Here is a 23,811-nt window from a genome sequence, read left to right as displayed (position 1 = left end):
GTGATGTATACATAAATGATTCTAGCAGAAATACAGATAGTCTTTGTTCTTTAACTTTACGAATAAAAAACAGATGCTGTCTTTTATAATGCGAAAATAAGAATATTAAATGACTTGTCCTAAGTCACAAGATTACTTGGCCAACGATGGTCCTCTACCCTCTTTCCTCCCATCTCCACCCACAACCCCACACTTCCCCACTTCTATTTGTATCTTCTGCAAAATGGTCTCTCTGGGCTTCATTGCTATTTTAATATGGCAAGAAACAGAAAGGCCTATTTTCAAATGAAACTTTAATATAGTGCTGATTGACAAGGCACAGAGCAAGTAAAAGTCCTTACATCTTTTCCCCATACCTAAGAAAAATGAGTAAACAATATTTGTCCAAATAAAGTTTTTTTGGGGGGAAAATATCACAGAGATGTTTCTAATTATTTAAATTTTATATATTTTCTCTTGTGATGTAAAAAGTTATAAAGACATTTTCTTTCTAACTTCATAAGATGGTTCAGAAATGTCAAACACTGTCAACAGGATCATACTGATTAATGCTTATCCTGAAATAGAGATTTTTTTCTTCTCCTTTACGACAAAAAGTATAATTTTGAAGCTAGTGTAAACTATGCTTCAAATGTATTATTTATTTTCACTTCTAAGTCTTAGGAATTAACTCTAATCCATGTATGGATGTCTGATCTTGATCCGTGTGTTTTGAAAGATTTAACGCACTTTATCCTCAGAAAGTGTTACTCAGACTGACTTACAAAGCAATCAGATAGCAAAGTAGAATTTACGTCTATTTCTTTTAAATAAATGCCACCAATTTGGCCATCTCTAACATCTTACTGCACTTCTTTTATTCTTCCAAATATAAAGGAATATTTCAATATCAAATTTTACTTAATATAATGTAAATTTCCCACCACTATAATTATCATAAGCACATGCTGCATATGTCTAAAAAGAACACTTTGAGAAGTGTGCAAACTGGAGTTCTGCTGTCAGGATAACTTTATGCTCTACACTCAGTTTCTACTTCTGCAGTTAGGAACATGACAGCTGTTTGTATCTGAGTGCCAAGAATGTGGAGTACATGTTGACTCAGTTGCTTGCTGCCTATCTAAATCTTGGCTTTGATTTTTTTTCTATCTGTCACCTTGGGCAAATTACTTAAATGCCCTGTGCTTGCTTTTCACCTAATTGGAGATAATCAGTATACTTACCTCATAGGGTTGTTAGAAGGATTAAACAAAATAATAAAGAACAAATATGGAGTGCCTAGCACATGTCAGAAAGGCTAAATGCTGGGTACTATCTGCCTTACTAAAGTGATGGTGCAAAGCCATATGGATTATGGTATGTGATTTTCTTTTAAATAGAATCTCTGGAATAGAATTCTATTTAAAAGGGATTCACCACATGAGCCACGATTATACAAGCCTTAGAAATTATTTTTTGAAGTCTTCACTTGGGAATAGTATCAGCATATTAATTTGGAGTTGGAGACATCTTCACATTTCTATAACATTTCTTCTAGCTTTTTTTTCATTTTGCACTTGGAATGGCTGTGTTTGCTTCGCCCGGTCTCTTATGTTCTCTTCTATTAATAGGTTTTATCAAGTTGCAAGATAAAATGCCTAGTCAGCTATGGCAAACTCCACTTAGTCCTGAGCCATGGTGGAAGGGGACATGCTATTTTTTCTTCTTCTTTTTTTTTTTAAACAGACAAGGTTTTTCTCTGTCACCTAGGCTCACCTCAAACTCCTGGCCTCAAGCAAGCATCCTACCTCAGCTTCCCAAAGTGCTAGGATTAGAGGTGTGAGCTACCGTGCCTGGCTACCCTCCTCATTTTAAAGGTTCATGTCACTCTTTGTAGTGGACTGGCTCTGGAACTATCCTAAAGAGAAATGTCATGCCAGGGAGATCCCAGGGTGTATTCCATGTCCTCAATGCCAGATAGAACAAAAAGGCACCAACGGTCGTGCTACTGCTTGTGGTGGCTCCCCTTAAAAACTCCAGGTAAAATATAGGAAATATTTTCATTTTCAAACTTCAGAATTTGTTTCAAGAGGTTTGGATCTCTTTTTAGAAAATGTGGAATTTGAGTGTGTGTTTGAAAGAGAAATAAGAACAAATGCTGGTTTAAGTGTCTGGCATTTCCAGTGTTCCTGAAATGATTACTTATTCATGAAAATATCTTCTTAGTTAAGTTGTTAAAGCTAACAGCAGAGATTGTTCTGTTCCCTCCTCATGTGTCAGGGGCGCTGTCCTTAGGCAACTCTGGAGCTCACAGTAACATAGTAAAGACCCAAAGTGGTAAAATCAAAGTAAGCAGCAAAGTTGAACCAAATTAAGCACTGTTTATTAATTATTTCTAGGTCACCATATTCTAGAAGGATTTATGGCAGCTACAATTCCATCTCTAGGGTTGAGAAATAGAATAATATGTTTATAATTCAGTTATATTTACTACATGTATTAAACAGATCTCCTGGAATAAAAGGAATATTCTGATATTACTTGGGGCAGCTAATAAGAGGAAAGTAACACCATGTGTGCATCTCTCTGCACATTCATTGCTCTATCCCAGGACAAATGCAAAAAGCTATAGTTAATTTGATCTAAACCCAGATTATAATAATTTTTAAAGTACTACTATGGGGAATAAAGATATATTTTCATAAGAGAGCTAAAAGCTAAGTATTAAAATGCTGTTTTTTAAGTGCTATTAAGGTTAATCTGTTCATAAATATGCTACTTCAGTGAACCTGGAATAATTTGGTTTCCAAAAAATCCTCCTTCGGAATTTTAAGGCACATATAAGGAAACCTAAAAAAAATCAATACTATGGGATGACTAAATTTCTACTTTCTGAATAATTTTATAAGTATTAAACCTTCCTAATCAGTAAAAACAATATTAGTGCTTCTCAAACATTGGTGGACATCAGAATCACCTGGAAGACTTGATAAAACACAGATTACTGAACCACAACCCCGGTGTTTCTGATCCTGTAGTAGGTCTGGGGTGAAGGCTTAAAATTTTTATTTCTTTTTTATATCATTTTTTAAAATTATACTTTAAGTTTTAGGGTACATGTGCACAACGTGCAGGTTTGTTCCGTATGTATACATGTGCCATGTTGGTGTGCTGCACCCATTAACTCGTCATTTAACATTAGGTATATCTCCTAATGCTATCCCTCCCCCTCCCCCCACCCCACAACAGGCCCCGGTGTGTGATGTTCCGCTTCCTGTGTCCATGTGTTCTCATTGTTCAATTCCCACCTATGAGTGAGAACATGCGGTGTTTGGTTTTTTGCCCTTGTGATAGTTTGCTGAGAATGATGGTTTCCAGCTTCATCCATGTCCCTACAAAAGACATGAACTCATCATTTTTTATGGCTGCATAGTATTCCATGGTGTATATGTGCCACATTTTCTTAATCCAGTCTATCATTGTTGGACATTTGGGTTGGTTCCAAGTCTTTGCTATTGTGAATAGTGCCACAATAAACATACGTGTGCATGTGTCCTTATAGCAGCATGATTTATAATCCTTTGGGTATATACCCAGTAATGGGATGGCTGGGTCAAATGGCATTTCTAGTTCTAGATACCTGAGGAATCACCACACTGACTTCCACAATGGTTGAACTAGTTTACAGTCCCACCAACAGTGTAAAAGTGTTCCTATTTCTCCACATCCTCTCCAGCACCTGTTGTTTCCTGACTTTTTAATGATTGCCATTCTAACTGGTGTGAGATGGTATCTCATTGTGGTTTTGATTTGCATTTCTCTGATGGCCAGTGATGATGAGCATTTTTTCATGTGTCTTTTGGCTGCATAAATGTCTTCTTTTGAGAAGTGTCTGTTCATATCCTTCACTCACTTGTTGATGGGGTTTTTTTCTTGTAAATTTGTTAGAGTTCTTTGTAGATTCTGGATATTAGCCCTTTGTCAGATGAGTAGATTGCAAAAATTTTCTCCCATTCTGTAGGTTGCCTGTTCACTCTGATGGTAGTTTCTTTTGCTGTGCAGAAGCTCTTTAGTTTAATTAGATCCCATTTGTCAATTTTGGCTTTTGTTGCCATTGCTTTTGGTGTTTTAGACATGAAGTCCTTGCCCATGCCTATGTCCCGAATGGTATTGCCTAGGTTTTCTTCTAGGGCTTTTATGGTTTTAGGTCTAACATGTAAGTCTTTAATCCATCTTGAATTAATTTTTGTATAAGGTGTAAGGAAGGGATCCAGTTTCAGCTTTCTGCATATGGCTAGCCAGTTTTCCCAGCACCATTTATTAAATAGGGAATCATTTCCCCATTTCTTGTTTTTGTCAGGTTGTTCAAAGATCAGATGGTTGTAGATATGTGGCATTATTTCTGAGGGCTCTGTTCTGTTCCATTGGTCTATATCTCTGTTTTGGTACCAGTACCATGCTGTTTTGGTTACTGTAGGCTTGTAGTATAGTTTGAAGTCAGGTAGTGTCATGCCTCCAGCTTTGTTCTTTTGGCTTAGGATTGACTTGGCAATGTGGGCTCTTTTTTGGTTCCATATGAACTTTAAAGTATTTTTTTCCAATTCTGTGAAGAAAGTCATTGGTAGCTTGATGGGGATGGCACTGAATCTATAAATTACCTCAAGGAGAACTACAAACCACTGCTCAATGAAATAAAAGAGGATACAAACAAATGGAAGAACATTCCATGCTCATGGGTAGGAAGAATCAATATCGTGAAAATGGCCATACTGCCTAAAATTTTTATTTCTTACACGTTTCCAAGTGATGCTAATATGGCTGGGTTGGGGACCGCATTTGAGGACCACTGTTTTATATACGGTCAGAGACAACTAAAGTTAATTAATGTTATCACCTGGAAATCTTGCTGCTCCAGTGGACTGACTAAACATTTACATAAACACAACTACTGACAGAAATACAACAAAAGTTCACCAACAATTTAAGCAGTTAGAGCAAAATTTAGATTAAAATATCAGAAGAAAATACTACAAATATAGGGTAAATGCCTATGAAATATATAATTGAATTATTTAAATGTCTTAAATGTTAGAACATTATTTTCAGAAGCTTTGCTTCCTATTAGGAATAGATCCTTAAAATTCCTTTCATATTAAATAAAAACAGAGGACTTTCATATTAAGTAAGAAACAAAGAGGCTGAGTTTATTTTTTATGTGTTTGTAATACTCTGTAATATTTAGAAAGTTCTTACAAGACCAGTATATTTATTAACCAGATAAATTTTGTATTATACAATTCTATAAATAATTCGGAAAGAATAAATTAACTTTTAACAATAATAAAATCCTATATATTTTTTCAATATTAGACAAACATTAACAAGTTAATTATCTCCTTCAGCAAATATTGATGTAGTTGGGTCGTTATATTGACTGCTAAGAGAAAGCTTGGTTTCATAAATCTGACAAAAGTTAAAGCTTAGTATGTTTTATTTTTGCAAATAATTGGTTTGTAGACAATTGGTGCTTCATATTTGATGAATAAATGAAATTAGGTTATAATAAAGCAGAGCTGTCAATATTTTCCCCACAATATGGCATTCAGAAAATCTGTAAATGTACATAAACTTTTGGAAATGCAAATGCCTTGTTTCCCTGCCTCTCTTGAAATATGCTGACCTTGGCTAAAAGACAACAAATACCATTAAAAAGTACAAGGCCTGTGAGATAATTGTATATATTTTTCCAAGAACAAACCAGTCAGATTTGTTTTCTCTCCCCATTTTGCTTATCATTACAGCCTCACAGTCTACCTAAACACCTCTGGAGGGAGCTCTGTACCTTTTAGGTTATCGTTTGAAGACAATCTGTAACTTGGCTACAGTCTTGAGTAGCAAGATGCTACAACACTGAAAAGGTCAAAGATGCTGTTCCTCTGGTTTACTTATAGATAGGACAACTTGTTTACAGCAATTAAAAAATCCAAAATAAGCTAATCATAAGCTAGTAATTTCCACTGTTGTGCCTTAAGGTTCATAGTTAAGCATGTATAAAGCTTTGATGACAATTGCAAAGAAGCTGTGTTTGTGAAAGTTTACTGACGTGCCAGGAGAGCTGCACATAACAGGCAGTGCAGTGAAGTAGGAGTGTGGAATTGGAAGATGGACTTCCTCAGGATGAAACCTAACTAACTGCCACTTCCTGGTGGTGTGAACTTGGGCAAGTTCTGAGTTCTTCATCTCTAAAATACAGATTCAGGAAATAATCGTACCTTTCTCATACAGGTGCTGGGAGAATCAAACAGTTTAATATATGTAAAATGCTTAGGTAAGTACCTGGCCATTTGGTATTATACATATCGTATATATATGTATAATATTACTTATTCATATATTTTATTATATAAATGTATATAAAATATTTATATTTACTCTCATATAAAATATATTATCATATATTATAGCTTATAGTAAATAGTATAAGAGTTATAGCAATTATCATCACTTTTTATTTGCTTCATTTTTATGATCATTCTATGGTTCTCTTTATTTCCTATCCTTATATCCAGTTTCAATGCTGCCCAATTACTACTGACTCCATTACTCTTATCCCTAAAACCTTAATTCTAAAGTTAGACATTACCTAAATATAAACTGTTATAATATTCTTAAACATTGTAATACCAGTTTAAATCATTCATTAATTCACTGCTTTACTGAAACACAGATAAAAATGTCTCATTTTATCTTCTTTTTGACCAGTAGATTTGGACCTTAATACTAATTTACTACACCATTCACTCTGATATAGACTGAAACACAGGATAATGAAAGTTTAAGTATCATATACTTGGTGGAAGTTAAATGTTTATATAAAATGGATACCAAATGGAAATAAAATGTTTCTCCATTTTGTGCATTCACAGTGATCCCAACATCTTGCATCTTCTTTTATAATAAATATATTTCCTAGGCTAATTTTCAGACCTTGAAGCCTTGGAGACCACTGAAATTAATAAATTTGTTGTAGCTCCAAAAGTCTCTTAGCTGATCATTACATTGGCTGGCTGCAATAGGGAAAGGGCCATTACTGATACTTGTGTATTTACCAATCTTGTTTAATCACAATGAAAGAAGATGAAGGTGTCATGGAAAGTGGATTTTGTATAATGCTATCATCAACTGAAGTGATTTCCATAAGCCTTCACAGGTGTTCACAGGAATCAGACATTAGAAAAATCCCTCCTAATCCAAGATTTGGAATATACTTCTTGTATTCAACTGGTACTTGTTGTGAAGTAAATTATTGGCCCTAATTACCTACCTACATCCATGCTCATTGCCATGTAACTGCAAGTTCTCCCACTCAAGGTGAAGTCTACTCCCCTGTCACTTTTCTTTGGGCTTGACCATTTGATGTACTTTGACAATGCATGTGGATGGAAGTGCTGATGTGACATTTCTCAGCCTAGCCTTTCATCTTGCTCAATTGCCACTGCCATGAGAGGAGCTTCCACTGAGAAGCTACTTCCCCCCAAGTCTGGTTCTCCGAATATGCACATGTGGAAGAGAAGAAAGCCTGACTTTTAGCAAGAAGCCTATTCCTGTGGTATGTGCAACCTCAGCAGAGCTTTTCATTAATAGTCCAGTCCAAATCAGCTGATCCTTGAGTGACCTGCATATATCTGAGAAATATTATTGTTGTATGTCACTGATATTTTATGATTATCTGTTACATAATAAAAGCTGACTGACATACATGTAGTTTCAGGATTATCAAAAAGGCATTATCTTTTCAAAAATGCTAGAAATAATTCCAAAGATAATAATTGTTTGTGCCAGATGACATAATTGTATACACATTGTAGATGGAATTAGCAAGATTACTTTTAATGCCAATGACATTTAGGAATGCTAATTAACTTATGAAACACCATCACATATCATTAATAAAGGAAATTTATATTTTGTGTTCCCTAAATGGCACTATAGGAAATGTAACATACGCTCATTAAGTTTGTGGTTATGCTTTTAATCATTGAAATGAAGTCAATGAAATTGTATAACTAACTGAAAAATTCAACCAAATAACTATAAATTTCATTTTTAGATGGATATTAGAATTTATAAAATATGTCTAGTGACTTAATTGTATACTATTTAACAATTACAAGACTATTATAACATATTTAACAGAATTGAAACAAGTATTTGTTGAAAAACAAAGAACATTTTAAACAACTAATAGTATTTTCAAAAGAGCTCGACAAATGTATTAGCCATATGAAATTGAAATAAAAAGCAATTAAGTTTCCAAATGTTAAAAAAGTTCTACTTCTATATGATTCTCGTCTAAGGTGAAAGCAATGATATAAGTTCAACTATGTAAGAAAAAGTTTTAAAAATTGCATTTATGACCACTTATATTCCAACATTTTGTGTTGATAATGCAATTAAACTTTAAAAATCTCTTTGATTACCATTTAGCATCAATTATATGGAAATCTTTTACGAGACAGACAATTCAATTAATGGTCCATTTTACAGAATAATAGAGTTAAACTATACTGAGTGAAATAAGATACAGTTACATAAGGATGGCATTACCAACCGAAACTGGCTGATTTTAGTATAGAAATATGACTCATAAAATTTCATACAATTTAAGACTAACCATTACGTTGAATTGATAATTATATTTAGAGATCAATTCTAAAATGCTAATTAAAATACTATTGAAAATCTTTTCAGTATGAGATTTTCATATATTCTACTTTATTATGCTTCAAACGTGGTAAATTGCTAAGGAATGGAGTTATTTTTTAAGAGTTTCTATCTGTGCTGAGCTCAAAAGAATGCCCACTCTCCATAAATAAAAAGTAAACAAAGGAAATGCATCAGAAAGTTGGAAAATAGTTTCATCATGCTTCTGAAGAAATTTCTTGATTTCTTGGTCATCATGACCTATACTTGAAGTGTTGCCTTCTTCGGTTTCCTTTTGAAGAAGCTGCTCCAGAACCCAGAACAGGTAGAAAATGTTTTCATAGCGTGACACATCATAACTGGCTTGCTCCTACAAATAAACAACAAACTCCTTTAAAAAATTGGCTATAAATTACCTAAGAAAAATTTCATATAAAGATATCAGAGTTTCAGGCAAATGAAATATATTTGATATATTTAACACCTTCTGTCATCCTGTCACTGGTGAACAAGGGGGAAATAAAAAACATTTCCTTTATTCAAAGACTTTACAATCATGGTGAATGACTTTTCTTTCTTGCTGTTTCATGAAGCTCCAAATCCTTTCCCTGCATTCTTGCAGAGAATATTCAAATGAATCTGAGAATACTTGGCAAGGAGTCTTAACAATGACTTGGCAAGGAGTCATACCAGTGTTAAATTCCATCTTTTGCCAAAACTTTTGAATTCATGGTACTTATTTTGATATAAAACAATCCTAGAGTAGTAGGTTCATCATCTATAGGGGAATAGATGTGATATCATACTGAATCTTCCTGATACAACTCAGGGAGGGGTAGCATTGAATCATATACATAGTCATGAGAATAAATGTAGATGCATCTTGTAGAACTTTTAATTTGGACTAGATGGTTGAATGTGAGATAGATAAGTCAAGTCACAGAAAGGCCTAAAAACTAGACAATAGCAAGCATAAAATGAGAGAATGGCAGAATCAGTATAAAAATGAAAACTGGCTTTCTCATTAGCTAATTAATTAAGAAATGTGTCAGAAGCCCTATGAGGTGAGCAGATAGCTTATCACTGTTCCACAGTCAAGGAAATGGATCCTCTGAAAAATAGACTAATTAGAACTCAAATCCACAGAACTTTTTTATTTTCCTGGTACATTTTTGTTCAAGTTCATTAAGAAAGTATTAACATTGAGAAAAAAAAGAAAACTCCTTTGGAAACATTTATGAAATATTTTCACTGTATTAATACAAAAATGAAAGAACATTCTTTTAGAGTTGAGACAAATATATTCTTCAACAAGGTGACCCAACAAGCAGAGTAAGATATATACAGGCATACCTCATTTTAGTGTGCTTTACATTATTGTACCTCCCAGATATTGCAATTTTTTTCAAATTGAAGGTTTGTGGCAACCCTGCATCAAACTAGTCTATCAGAGTCATTTTTCCAACATGTGCACACTTTGTATCTGTGTCACATACTGGTAATTATCACAATATTTCAAATTTTTCATTGTCACTTTATCTGTTACAGTGATCTGCAATCAGTCATCCGTGATGTTACTACTTTGTTTTGAGATACCATAAACCATGCCCATATCAGATGGTGAACTTAACTGATAAGTGTGTGTGTTCTGACTGCTTCACCAATTGGCCATTACCTATCTCCCTTACTCTCCTTAGGCCTCCTTATTCTCGGAGACAAAACAATATTGAAATCAGGCCAATTAATAACCCTACAAATGGCCTCTAAGTGTTCAAGTGAAAGAAAGAGTTGCCTATCTCCAATTTTAAATCAAAAGCTAGAAATCATTAAGCTTAGTGAAGAAGGCATGTCAAAAGCTGAGACAGGCCAAAAGCTAGGACTTGTGCCAAAGTTAACCAAGTTGTAAATTCAAAGAAAGAGGAGTTCTTGAAGGAAATTAAAAGTAAAGTTCTCTTCCACTGAACACACAAATAATAAGAAGGGGAAACAGCCCGATTGGTAACATGGAAAAAATTGTAGTGGCCTGAATACAAGACCAAACCAATCACTATATTCACTTAAGCCAATACCTGAACCAGAGAAAAGGCCTAAATCTTCAATTTTATGAAGGCTGAGCAAAGTGAGGAAGCTACAGAAGAAAACTCACTCTGAAGATAGCAGAGGTTGGTTCAGGAGGCTTAGGGAAGAAGCCACCTTTATAACATAAAATTACAAGGTGAAGCAACAAATGCTGATATAGAAGCTGCAGAAAGTTATCAAGAAGTTATAGGTAAGATAATAAATGAAGGTGGCTACACTAAATAACAGTTGTTCAATGTGGATGAAACAGCCTTCTATTGAAAGATGCCGTCTAGGAATTTTGTAGCTACAGGGGAGAAATAAATGCTGAGCTTCAAAGGATTGGCTGACTTTACTGTTAAAGATTAATGCAGTTGGTGGCTTGAAGTTGAAGCCAGTGCACATTTACCATTTCAACAATTCTGGAACCCTTAAGTATTTATTATGCTAAATCTACTCTGGCTGCAATCTATCAATAAAACAACAAGCCTGGATGAAAGCATTGTTTACTGAATATTTTAAGCCTACTGTTGAGACTTACTGCTCAGAAGAAAGGATTCCTTTCAAAAGATTACTGCTCATTGACAACACACCTGATCATCCAAAAGCTCTGATGGATGCATAAAGAGATTAATGTTTTAATGTCTACAAACACATCTATTTTGCAGCCCATGGCTCAAGAGTAATTTTTGTTTATAAGTCTTATTTAAGAAACTTATTTTATAAGGCTATAGCTAACATGGATATTGATTCCTCTGATGAATATGGGCAAAGTAAATTGGAAACCTTCTGGAAGGGATTCACCATTCTATATGTCATTAAGAAAATGTGTAATTCATGAAAGAAATACAAAATATCAATATTAACAGGAGTTTTGAAGAATTATCGAATGACTTTGATGGCTTCAAGACTTCAGTGGAGGAAGTCACTGCAGATGCAGTGAAAATAGCAAGTGGAATAGAATTAGAGGTGGAGCCTGAAAATGTGACTGAATTGCTGCAATCTCATAATAAAACTTGAATGGATACATACTGGTTTCTAATGGATAAGCAAAGAAAGTGGGTTCTTGATATGGGATCTTCTTTTGGTTAAGATGCTATAAACATTGTTGACAACAAAGATTTGGAATACTATGTAAAATTAGTAGGTAAAGCCATGGAGGAAATAAGAAACAATACTAATACTGCTTAAAGCTGAGGAAATCATAAGACGACCACACAATGCATGCTCCCAGAATCTGATCAACGTCAACCAAACTAACCAACACCATGTGCCTAATATAACCAAAATAATGGAATTATCTTTAGGAAAAAGTCATCTACTAAAAAAACAAATTTCAAAAATGGGAAAAGCAACTGATATACCAGATGTTCAGATATCAAACTAAGGACACAAGAAACATGATAAAAGGAAAGATTTTGCCTCTAAACACAGTAATTCTCCAGCAACAATTTATTATGGAAAATAAATTTATGAAATCCTGGAAAAAGAATTCAAAATATCAATTTTAAAAAAGCTTAGTGAGATAGAACACAGATAGACAATACAAAGAAATCAGAAAAAGTAATTCATGATATGAATGAGAAATGTATCAATGAGATAGATAGCATTAAAAAGAACTTAAATTTTAGAACCGAATAATTCACTGAATAAAACACAAAATATATTTGAAAGCTTCAATCAACTAGGTCAAGCAGAATTTAAAAATCCAGAACTCAAAAATAGGTTTTTTGAAACAACCCAGTCAGACAAAAATAAAGATGACAGAAGGAAAAAGAATGAATAAAGAATATGTGACATTGGCACCATGATAAAGGAAACAAATATTTGAATTTCTGGTGACCCCCAAATGCAAAGAAAGAACAAAAGGGAGAGAAAAGCAATTTAACAAAATAATAGCTGAAAACTTCTCAAGTCTAAAAAGATATTTAGACAGCCAAACACAGGAAGCTCAGAGATCCCCAAAGAGACAGAATTCAAAAAGATCTTCCCTACTGTATATTACATTGCAGTAAAAAGAAACAAAGAAGGTCATTATATAATTATAAAGGGACCAATTAGAAAGAAGATATAACAATTCTAAACACATATGCACCCAACACTAGATCACCCAGATATATGTAGTAATACTTATATCCGATAAAACTGTCAAAAGTCAAAGGCAAAGAGAGCAATAGCAAGAGAAAAGCCCATGGTCACTTTTAATGAACACTCATCATATGAACAGTGGATTTCTAAGCAGAAACCTTACAGGACGGGAGAGAAAAGGATGATTTATTCAAAGTCTAAAAAAAGGAAAAAATCTGCCAGTCAAGAATAACATACCCAATAAAGGAAGTCTTCATAAAGAGAAATTAAGTATTTCCCAGACAAGCAAAATCTGATGAGACTCATCACCATTAGACTGGCCCTACAAGAAATGCTGAAAGGAGTCCTACAACCAGAAGTGAAATGATGATATCTACCATTATGGAAATACACAAAGGTTTATTATGAACTAGTAGAGCAAACAAATAAGGAAGACAAAGGACTTAAATGTTACCAACACAGAAAACTGCCAAATCACAATAAAAAGCAAATAGATAAAAGGAAAGGAACGAAAGACACATAAACAGCCAGAAACCAATTAGTAAAATGGCAGGAATAAGCCATCACATATTAATAACAACCTTGAATATAAACAGATTAAACTTTCCACTTAAAAGATATAGATTGGCTGAATGGATTTAAAAACATAACCCAACTATATGCTGCTCACAAGAAACTCATCTCACCTGTAAAGACACATATAGACTGAAAATAAAGGTATAGAAAAAATATTCAATGCAAATAGAAGTGAAAAGTAGCAGAAGTGATACTTAGATAAAATAGACTTTAAGTCAAAAAAAAGTGAAAAGAAGTCAATCTATATGATAAAAGTACAATACACCAAGACGATAGGACAATTTTAAACATATATGTACCCAACACCATTGTCTACAGATATACAAAGCAAATATTATTAGATCTAAGGGGAGAGTTAGGTTACAATACTCTAATAGTTGGGAACTTCAACAACCAACTCTAAGCATTAGACGGATTATCTAGGCAGAAAATCAACAAAGAAACATTGGATTTAAACTGAACATAGACCAAATGGACCTAACAGACACTTACAGAACATTTCTTCCATGAATATAAGTTATTCTTATCAGCACATGAAATATTCCCCAGGATTGACCATGTTAGAACACAAAAGTCTTAAAAATCTAAAAAAAAATTAGTATTAAGTATCTTCTGTGAACACAGTGGAATAAAATACAAAATCAGTAAAAAGAAGAACTTTAGAAACTGTACAAATACATTCAAATTAAATAATATGTGCCTGAATGAGCATTAGGTCAAGAAAATATTAGGGAGAAAATTAAAAAATGTCTTGAAACAAATAAAAATCAATACACAACATATCAAAACATGGGATATAGCAAAAGCAGTGCTGAAAGGAAAGTTTATAGTAATAAAAGTCTACATAAAAAGGTAGAAAGATTTCAAACAATCTAATGATATAGCTCAATAAACTAGGAAAACAAGAACAAACCAAATTCACCCTTAATAGAAAAAAAAAAAACTAATAAAGATCAAGCAGAACTGATGATGAAATAGAAACTCATACAAACAATATAAAACATCAACAAAAGTTTTGTTTTTGTTTTTTTTTTTTGAAACAGTTTCACTCTGCTGGCCAGGCTGGAGTGCAGTGGCATGATCTTGGCTCACTGCAAGCTCCACCTCCCGGATTCACGCCATTCTCCTGCCTTAGCCTCTGGAGTAGCTGGGACTACAGGTGCCTGCCACCACACTCAGCTAATTTTTTTGTATTTTTAGTAGAGACGGGGTTTCACTGTGTTAGCCCGGATGGTCTCGATCTCCTGACCTCGTGATCTGCCTGCCTTGCCTCCCAAAGTGCTGGGATTACAGGAGTGAGCCACCGTGCCCGGGCTCAACAAAAGTTTTTCTAAAAAAAAAAACTAAACAAAATCGATAATCTGTTATCTAGACTAACCAAGGAAACAAAGGTAGAATATCCAAATAAATACAACCAGAAATGAAAAGGGAGACATTGCAACAGATACCATAGAAATACAAAAGATCATCACAGACAATTATGAACAACTATACATTAACAAAATGGATAATCTCGAGGAGATAAATAAATTCCTGGACACAAACAACCTGCCAAAAATGATTCAGGAAGAAATAGAAAACTTTAACAGATCAATCACAAGTAATGAAATTGTATCAGTAATAAAAACATCTTCTAACAACACAAAAAGTTCAGAACTGGATGGCTTCACTGTTGAACTCTACCAAACTTATAAAGAATAACACAAATTATCCTCAAACTATTCCAAACAACTGAAGAGGAGTGAATTCTCCCTAATTCATTCTAAGAGACCAGTTATTACCCTAATACCAAATTCAGCAAAGAAGTAACAAATAAATAAAACTACAGGTCAATAAACATAATGAACACAGTTGCAAAAATAATCAACAATATGCTAGAAAACCAAATACACAGCACATCAAAAGGAAAATACACCGCGATCAAGTAGAATTCATCCCAGAAATGCAAGGATAGTTCAATACATTACACCGATGGAATAAAGGACAAAACCCATGTGATCATCTCAATAGATGCAGATAAAACATTTGATTACATTCAACATCTTTTCATAATGGGAAATTTCAATAAACTAGTCATAGAAGGAACATACTTCAACATAATAAAGGCCATATATGATACTCCCACAGCTGCTAACATCAGACTGAATGGAGAAATTCTGAAAGCTTTTCCTCTTGGTACTGGAACAAGACAAAGATACCTAGTTTAACTATAATATTTTTATTCCACATAGTACGAGAAGTCCTAACCAGAGCAATTAGGCAAGAGAAATAAATAAAATGCATCCAAATTGGAAAAGAGGAAGTCAAACTGTTCCTTTAGGCAAATGATATCTTTTATCTAGAAAAACCTAATGCCCACCAAAAACTCTTAGGTCTAATAAACTCAGTAAAGTTGGAGAAAACTGAAACAATATACAAATCCCTGTAGAATTTCTAGACACTAATAACCAACTTATTGAGAAAGATATCAAGATGGTAATCCCATTTAAAATACTACAAAAATTACCACCCCCCCCCAAAAAAAACATGTAACCACAGTGGTTAAAGGCCTTTACAAGGACAACTACAGACTACTGATAACAAAAATGGAAGAAAACACAGATAAATGGACAGGCATCTCATACTCATGGATAGGAATAATTAACATTGAAATGATCATATTACTCTAATCTACAGATTCAATACAATCCTTTTTAAAATACCAATATCATTTTTCGTATAAATAGAAACAATCCTAAAATTCACATGGAACAAAAAGGAGCCCAAATATCCAAAGCAATCCTGAGGAAAAAGAGCAAAGCTAGAGGGATCACACTACCTGACTTCAAAATATATTACAATGATTAAGTAATCAAAACAACATAGTATTGGTATAAAAGCAAACATAGACTAATTGAACAGAATAACAAATGCAGAAATAATTCCATATATTCACAGCCACGTGATGTTCAACAATGATATCAAGAACATCCACTGGGAAAAGGACACCCGCATTAGTAAATGATGTTAAATAAGTTGTATATCCATATGTGGAAGAATGAAAATGGACCCCACTACCTCTCCATATACAAAATTCAACTCAAGATCAATTAAAGACTTAAATATAAGCCATGAAGCTATGAAACAACTAGAAGAAAGCAGAGAAAACACTTCAGGACATTTTTCTAGGCAAAGATTTTAAGGCAAAGACCTCAAAAACACAGGCAACAACACCAAAAAGATAAATGCACTCGCGTGTTCATCACAGAACTATTCACAATAGCAAATACATGGAGTCAACCTGGATGCCCATCAACAGTGGACTGGATAAAGAAGATGTATTTATATATATATATATATTATATATATAAATAAAATATATGTATTATATACATAATATATGCATTATATATATCATGGAATACTATTGCAGCTATAAAAAGAGAACAAAATCATGTCTTTTGCAGCAGTGCAAATGCAGCTAGAGGCCATTACCTAAGCAAATTAATTAACGCAGGAACAGAAAACCAAATACCACACATTTTCACATATAAGTGGAAGCTAAACATTGAGTACACATGAACAGCAAGATGGGAAAAATAGACACCAGGGACTACTATAGCAGGTAGGGTCAGAAGGAGGGGGTAATACCTGAACAACTACCTATTGGGTACTGTGCTCACTACCTCAGTGAAAAGATCATTTGTATACCAAACTGCAGTGACACAGAAATTATCCATGTAATAAACTTGCATATATACCCTGTGAAGCTAAAAGTAAAAGTTAGAAAACAAAAAACAAAAAAATAGTTGAATTGGACTATATTGAACTAAGAAGATTCTGCATAGCAAAGGAAACCATCAACAGGGCAGAGGTAACTTACAGAATGAGAGAATATATTTGCCAACTACTTATCTAAATAAATAGGCTAATATCCAGAGTATGCAAGAAACTCAAGCAATGCAACAATAAAAAATAAAAAATCCAAGTAATAAGTGGGCAAAGGACATGAACCAACATGCCTTAGGAGGAGACATACAAATGGGTAACAGTTATACAAAAAAATGCTCAATGTAATCATCGGGGAAATGCAAATAAAAACTACAATGTGATCTGTCTCATTCCAGTTAGAATGGCTATTATTAAGACAAAAAAAAAAAAAAAAACAGAAGCTGGTGAGAATGTGGATAAAATGGAATGTTTATGTACTGTTAGTAGGAATGCAAATTAGTGTAGCCATGGAAAGCAGTATGGTGATTTCTCAAAAAAACAAAAAATAGAATTACAATATAATCCAGCAATCCAACTACTATTTCTCCAAAGGAAATTAAATCAGTATCTCAAAAGGATACCTGCATCACCATGTTCACTGGAACCCTATTCACAATAGCCAATATCCAATTCGTGAAGAAAGTCATTGGTAGCTTGATGGGGATAGCATTGAATCTATAAATTACTTTGGGCAGTATGGCCATTTTCACAATATTGATTCTTCCTACCCATGAGCGTGGAATGTTCTTCCATTTGTTTGTATCCTCTTTTATTTCATTGAGAAGTTGTTTCTAGTTCTCCTTGAAGAGGTCCTTCACGTCCCTTGTAAGTTGGATTCCTAGGTATTTTATTCTCTTTGAAGCAATTGTGAATGAGAGTTCACTCATGATTTGGCTCTCTGTTTGTCTGTTATTGGTGTATAAGAATGCTTGTGAGTTTTGCACATTGATTTTGTATCCTGAGACTTTGCTGAAGTTGCCTATCAGCTTAAGGAGATTTTGGGCTGAGACGATGGGGTTTTCTAGATATACAATCATGTCATCTGCAAACAGGGACAATTTGACTTCCTCTTTTCCTAATTGAATGCCCTTTATTTCCTTCTCCTGCCTGATTGCCCTGGCCAGAACTTCCAACACTACATTGAATAGGAGTGCTGAGAGAGGGCATCCCTGTCTTGTGCCAGTTTTCAAAGGGAATGCTTCCAGTTTTTGCCCATTCAGTATGATACTGGCTGTGGGTTTGTCATAGACAGCACTTATTATTTTGAGATACATCCCATCAATACCTAATTTATTGAGAGTTTTTAGCATGAAGGTTGTTGAATTTTGTCAAAGGCCTTTTCTGCATCTATTGAGATAATCATGTGGTTTTTGTCTTTGGTTCTGTTTATATGCTGGATTACATTTATTGATTTGCATATGTTGAACCAGCCTTGCATCCCAGGAATGAAGCCCACTTGATCATCGTGGATAAGCTTTTTGATGTACTACTGGATTCGGTTTGCCAGTATTTTATTGAGGATTTTTGCATGGATGTTCATCAGGGATATTGGTCTAAAATTCTCTTTTTTTGTTGTGTCTCTGCCAGGCTTTGGTATCAGGATGATGCTGGCCTAATGAAATGACTTAGGGAGGATTCCCTCTTTTTCTATTGATTGGAATAGTTTCAGAAAGAATGGTGCCAGTTCCTCCTTGTACCTCTGGTAGAATTCGGCTGTGAATCCATCTGGTCCTGGACTTTTGTTGGTTGGTAAGCTATTAATTATTGCCTCAATTTCAGAGCCTGTTACTGGTCTATTCAGAGATTCAACTTCTTCCTGGTTTAGTCTTGGGAGGGTGTATGTGCTGAGGAATTCATTCATTTCTTTTACATTTTCTAGTTTATTTGCGTAGAGGTGTTTATAGTATTCTCTGATGGTAGTTTGTATTTCTGTGGGATCGGTGGTGATATCCCCTTTATCGTTTTTTATTGCGTCTGTTTGACTCTTCTCTCTTTTCTTCTTTAGTAGTCTTGCTAGCAGTCTATCAGTTTTGTTGATCTTTTCAAAAAACCAGCTCCTGGATTCACTGATTTTTTGAAGGGTTTTTTGTGTCTCTATCCATGTAGTTGAGCGGTTTTGAGTGAGTTTCTTAATCCTGAGTTCTAGTTTGATTGCACTGTGGTCTGAGAGACAGTTTGTTATAATTTCTGTTCTTTTACATTTGCTGAGGAGTGCTTTAGTTCCAACTATGTGGTCAATTTTGGAATAGGTGTGGTGTGGTGCTGAAAAGAATGTATATGCTGTTGATTTGGGGTGGAGAGTTCTGTAGATGTCTATTAGGTCTGCTTGGTGCAGAGCTGAGTTCAGTTCTGGATATCCTTGTTAACTTTCTGTCTCGTTGTTCTGTCTAATGTTGACAGTGGGGTGTTAAAGTCGCCCATTATTATTGTGTGGGAGTCTAAGTCTCTCTCTTTGTAGGTATCTAAGGACTTGTTTTATGAATCTGGGTGCTCCTGTATTGGGTGCATATATATTTAGGAGAGTTAGCTCTTTTTGTTGAATTGATCCCTTTACCATTATGTAATGGCCTTCTTTGTCTCTTTTGATCTTTGTTGGTTTAAAGTCTGTTTTATCAGAGACTAAGATTGCAACCCCTGCCTTTTTTTGTTTTCCATTTGCTACTTTAAAGTTCATATGGAACCAAAAAAGAGCCCACATTGCCAAGTCAATCCTAAGCCAAAGAACAAAGCTGGAGGCATCATGCTACCTGACTTCAAACTATACTACAAGGCCACCGTAACCAAAACAGCATGATACTGGTACGAAAACAGAGATATAGACCAATGGAACAGAACAGAGACCTCAGAAATAATGCCGCATATCTACAACCAACTGATCTTTAAAAACCTGACAAAAACAAGAAATGGGGAAACGATTCCCGATTTAATAAATGGTGCTGGGAAAACTGGCTAGCCATATGTAGAAAGCTGAAACTGGATCCCTTCCTTACACCTTATACAAAAATTAATTCAAGATGGATTAAAGACTTAAATGTTAGACCTAAAACCATAAAATCCCTAGAAGAAAACCTAGGCAATACCATTCAGGACATAAGCATGGGCAAGGACTTCATGGCTAAAATACCAAAAGCAATGGCAACAAAAGCCAAAATTGACAAATGGGATCTAATTAATCTAAAGAGTTTCTGCACAGCAAAAGAAACTACCATCAGAGTGAATAGGAAACTTACAGAATGGGAGAAAATTTTTGCAATCTACTCATCTGACAAAGGGCTAATAGCCAGAATCTACAATGAACTCAAACAAATTTACAAGAAAAAAAACAAACAACCCCATCAACAAGTGGGCGAAGGATATGAACAGACACTTCTCAAAAGAAGACATTTATGCAGCCAAAAGACAAATGAAAAACTGCTCATCATCACTGGCCATCAGAGAAATGCAAATCAAAACCACAATGAGATACCATCTCACACCAATTAGAATGGTGATCATTAAAAAGTTAGGAAACAACAGGTGCTGGAGACAATGTGGAGAAATAGGAGCACTTTTACACTGTTGGTGGGACTGTAAAGTAGTTCAACCATTGTGGCAGTCAGTGTGGAAGTCAGTTCTAGATTCCTCAGGGATCTAGAACTAGAAATTCCATTTGACCCAGCCATCCCATTACTGGGTATATACCCAAAGGATTATAAAACATGCTGCTATAAGGACACATGCACACGTATGTTTATTGCGGCACTATTCACAATAGCAAAGACTTGGAACCAAGCCAAATGTCCAACAATGATAGACTGGATTAAGAAAATGTGGCACATATACACCATGGAATACTATGCAGCTATAAAAAATGATGAGTTCATGTCCTTTGTAGGGACATGAATGAAGCTGGAAACCATCATTCTCAGCAAACTATCACAAGGACAAAAAACCAAACACTGCATGTTCTCACTCATAGGTGGGAATTGAACAATGAGAACACATGGACACAGGAAGGGGAACATCACACACCAGGTCCTGTTGTGGAGTGCGGGGTGGGGGAAGGGATAGCATTTGGAGATATACCGAATGTTAAATGAGGAGTTAATGGGTGCAACACACCAACATGGCACATGTACACATATGTAACAAACCTGCAGGTTGTGCACATGTACCCTAAAACTCAAAGTATATTAAAAAAAATGGCTAGTAATTCAATATTCTCCCATGTTTTATTTTGCCTGAGTGAAAAAAACTTGCTATTTCAAAATAAAGTTTTCAGTTTAACCATACCTTAAAAAAAAAAATAGCCAAGATCTAGAATCTATCTGAGCATCTATCAACATAAGAATGTATAAATGTCTCAGACACTGTAGTGCACAGTCATACAGAGCTAGTTCAGATGTTTCTCTTTGAAGCCATTGTCTCTTGAGCATACCCATGCTCTGGGTTAAGCATAGCAGCCATAGAGAGCTACATCCACAGCGAACTCTGAGCCTGCCTGTCCTCTCTTTCTTGACTTCCCAGGTGTTTCATAATCACCCATGCCTTGCATACAGTTACCAATGTGGCAATGGATGCACCTGTGCTCTAAGCCCAGTGCTATTACTGCCCCAGACTCCAGAGTCAGTATTCCCTCCCTGCAAGCCTGTATGTTAGGCCTCAGCCCTATGCTTGACCAACTCATCAGACTCCAGTGCCACCATGGATATAAAAGGGCTAGCAAACTTAACCCAATGCCAAAATGGATTTATTCAATTACAACTTCTCCAGCAGGAAAATAAAAGACTGAAAGGACCCTAGTAGTGATTGTTATTAAAGGTCCCAGCAATTCTCATCACAACTGCAGATATCCACAGTGTTTGCTGCTAAGGATGCCTGCAATCTTCATCAACCTTGACATCAGTTGATAGAACTATACAGAGACTATGCAACTTCGCCCTTGGTGCTGGAACCTCTGAACTCCAACTAGCAAGCACTGCTGTACACACCCACCCCATAAGGCATGATCTTTCAACACCAAAACTAGTATGCAGAGTCTGAATAAATGACTTCTCCACCAAATGTGCAGACATCAGCATAAAGCAACAAGAAACATTAAAAACCAAAGAGGCATATTACCACAAATTTAGTAGTTGCCCCAAAGACCACGATAATTTAGTAGTTGCCCCAAAGAAATGGAGATGTGCAAACTTTCTGAGAAATAATTAAAAATAATTATTTTAAGGAAGCTCAGCAGAGTTTAAGAAAATACACAGAATTAGTTTATTGAAATCGGGATAACAAAAAATGATAAATTTTACAGAGATATTAAAATTGTATTAAAAAAGAAAAATTCCGGGGCTGAAAATACAATAAATAAAAAACAATATTTTCAATAGCAGAATGCATCAAGTAGAAAAAAAGATTTAAAAACAAGTTATTTGAAAATATGCGAAGAAGAGAAGAAAACTGAATTTATGGAACAAAATGAAAAGATCAAGTATTGTAAATTATGAGTTAAAGAAGAGAAAAAAATATAAAGGGACAGAAATCTTATATTATTAAAAAAAAAAAGCTGGTCCGGCTCAGTGGCTCACGCCTGTAATCCCAGCACTCTGGAAGGCTGAGGTGGGCAGATCACAAGGTCAGGAGATCAAGACCATCCTGGCTAACACAGTGAAACCCAATCTCTACTAAACATACAAAAAATTAGCTAGGCATGGTGGCACACATCTGTAGTCCCAGCTACTCGGGAGGCTGAGGCAGGAGATTCACTTGAACCTGGGAGGCAGAGGTTGCAGTGAGCTGAGATCGTGCCACTGCACTCCAGCCTGGGAGACAAGAGTGAGACTCTGCCACAAAAAAAAAAAAAAAAAAAAAAGCTGAAAATTTATACAATCTATAGAAAGATATAAATTTTCTGATATATAAAGGGCAAAGGTGTCTAATTACATTCAATCCAAATAAAACTGTACAAAGACATATTATAGCCATGGATTCAAAAATCAAAGTCAAAGAGAGGATCATGAGAGTAGCAAGAAAAAGAAGCATATCACATACTGAAAAAGGAGTTTTCAGTAAGGCTATGAACAGAATTTTTAGAGGTCAGAAGAGAGAGATGATGTATACAAAATGCCCAGAAAAAACAAACAATCCCCCCAAAACAACAACAACAACAAACTGCCAACCAAGACTAATTTATCTGGCAAAGCTGTCTTTCAGAAATGAATAAGAGATAAAGACTTTCCCAGACAAAAGTGAGAGAGTTTATCAACCCCCAGAACTGTCTTAAAAATTGTGAAAAGGAATTATTTAAGGTAAGAAAATGATGCTATTAGTAACCTAAAACATGAAAGTATAAAACTCGCTGGTAAAAAGTAAGCATAAAGGAAAATTAGAATATTCTAATACTGTAAAAGTGGCATGTAAATCACTTAAATCTTAGTATGAAGCCTAAAAGAAAAAATACTAAAAATAATAATAGCTAAAATAATCTGTTCAAGGATACACAATATAAAAAGATGCAAATTGTGAATCTGAAAACATAAAATGTGGGGAGATAGTAGAAGTGCAGATTTCTTTATGCAATGAAAGTTAAATTGGATTTACAATAGCAAAGACATGGAATCAACCTAACTGCTCATCAACCGTGGACTGGATAAAGAAAATGTGGTGCATATACATCATGGAATATTA

General features: G+C 34.8%; 1 protein-coding gene across 2 annotated transcripts in view; it reads right to left on the bottom strand.

The window, feature by feature from the left end:
• Positions 1-5,157: 5,157 nt before the first annotated feature.
• MEI4 (meiotic double-stranded break formation protein 4) overlaps positions 5,158-23,811 on the bottom strand; it is a 266,300-nt gene continuing 247,646 nt past the window's right edge. For both annotated transcript variants that reach the window (XM_016955885.4, XM_016955886.4), the window contains exon 5: positions 5,158-9,052. In XM_016955885.4, the coding sequence (XP_016811374.1) occupies positions 8,795-9,052 (258 nt within the window). In that variant the 3' untranslated portion in view covers positions 5,158-8,794. The remainder of the gene's footprint in view (positions 9,053-23,811) is intronic.

Source organism: Pan troglodytes, chromosome 5 (genome assembly GCF_028858775.2).
Source record: "Pan troglodytes isolate AG18354 chromosome 5, NHGRI_mPanTro3-v2.0_pri, whole genome shotgun sequence".
NCBI lineage: Eukaryota > Metazoa > Chordata > Mammalia > Primates > Hominidae > Pan > Pan troglodytes.
Note: the sequence above shows the minus strand (reverse complement) of the source record. Positions and strands in the feature narration are given on the sequence as shown.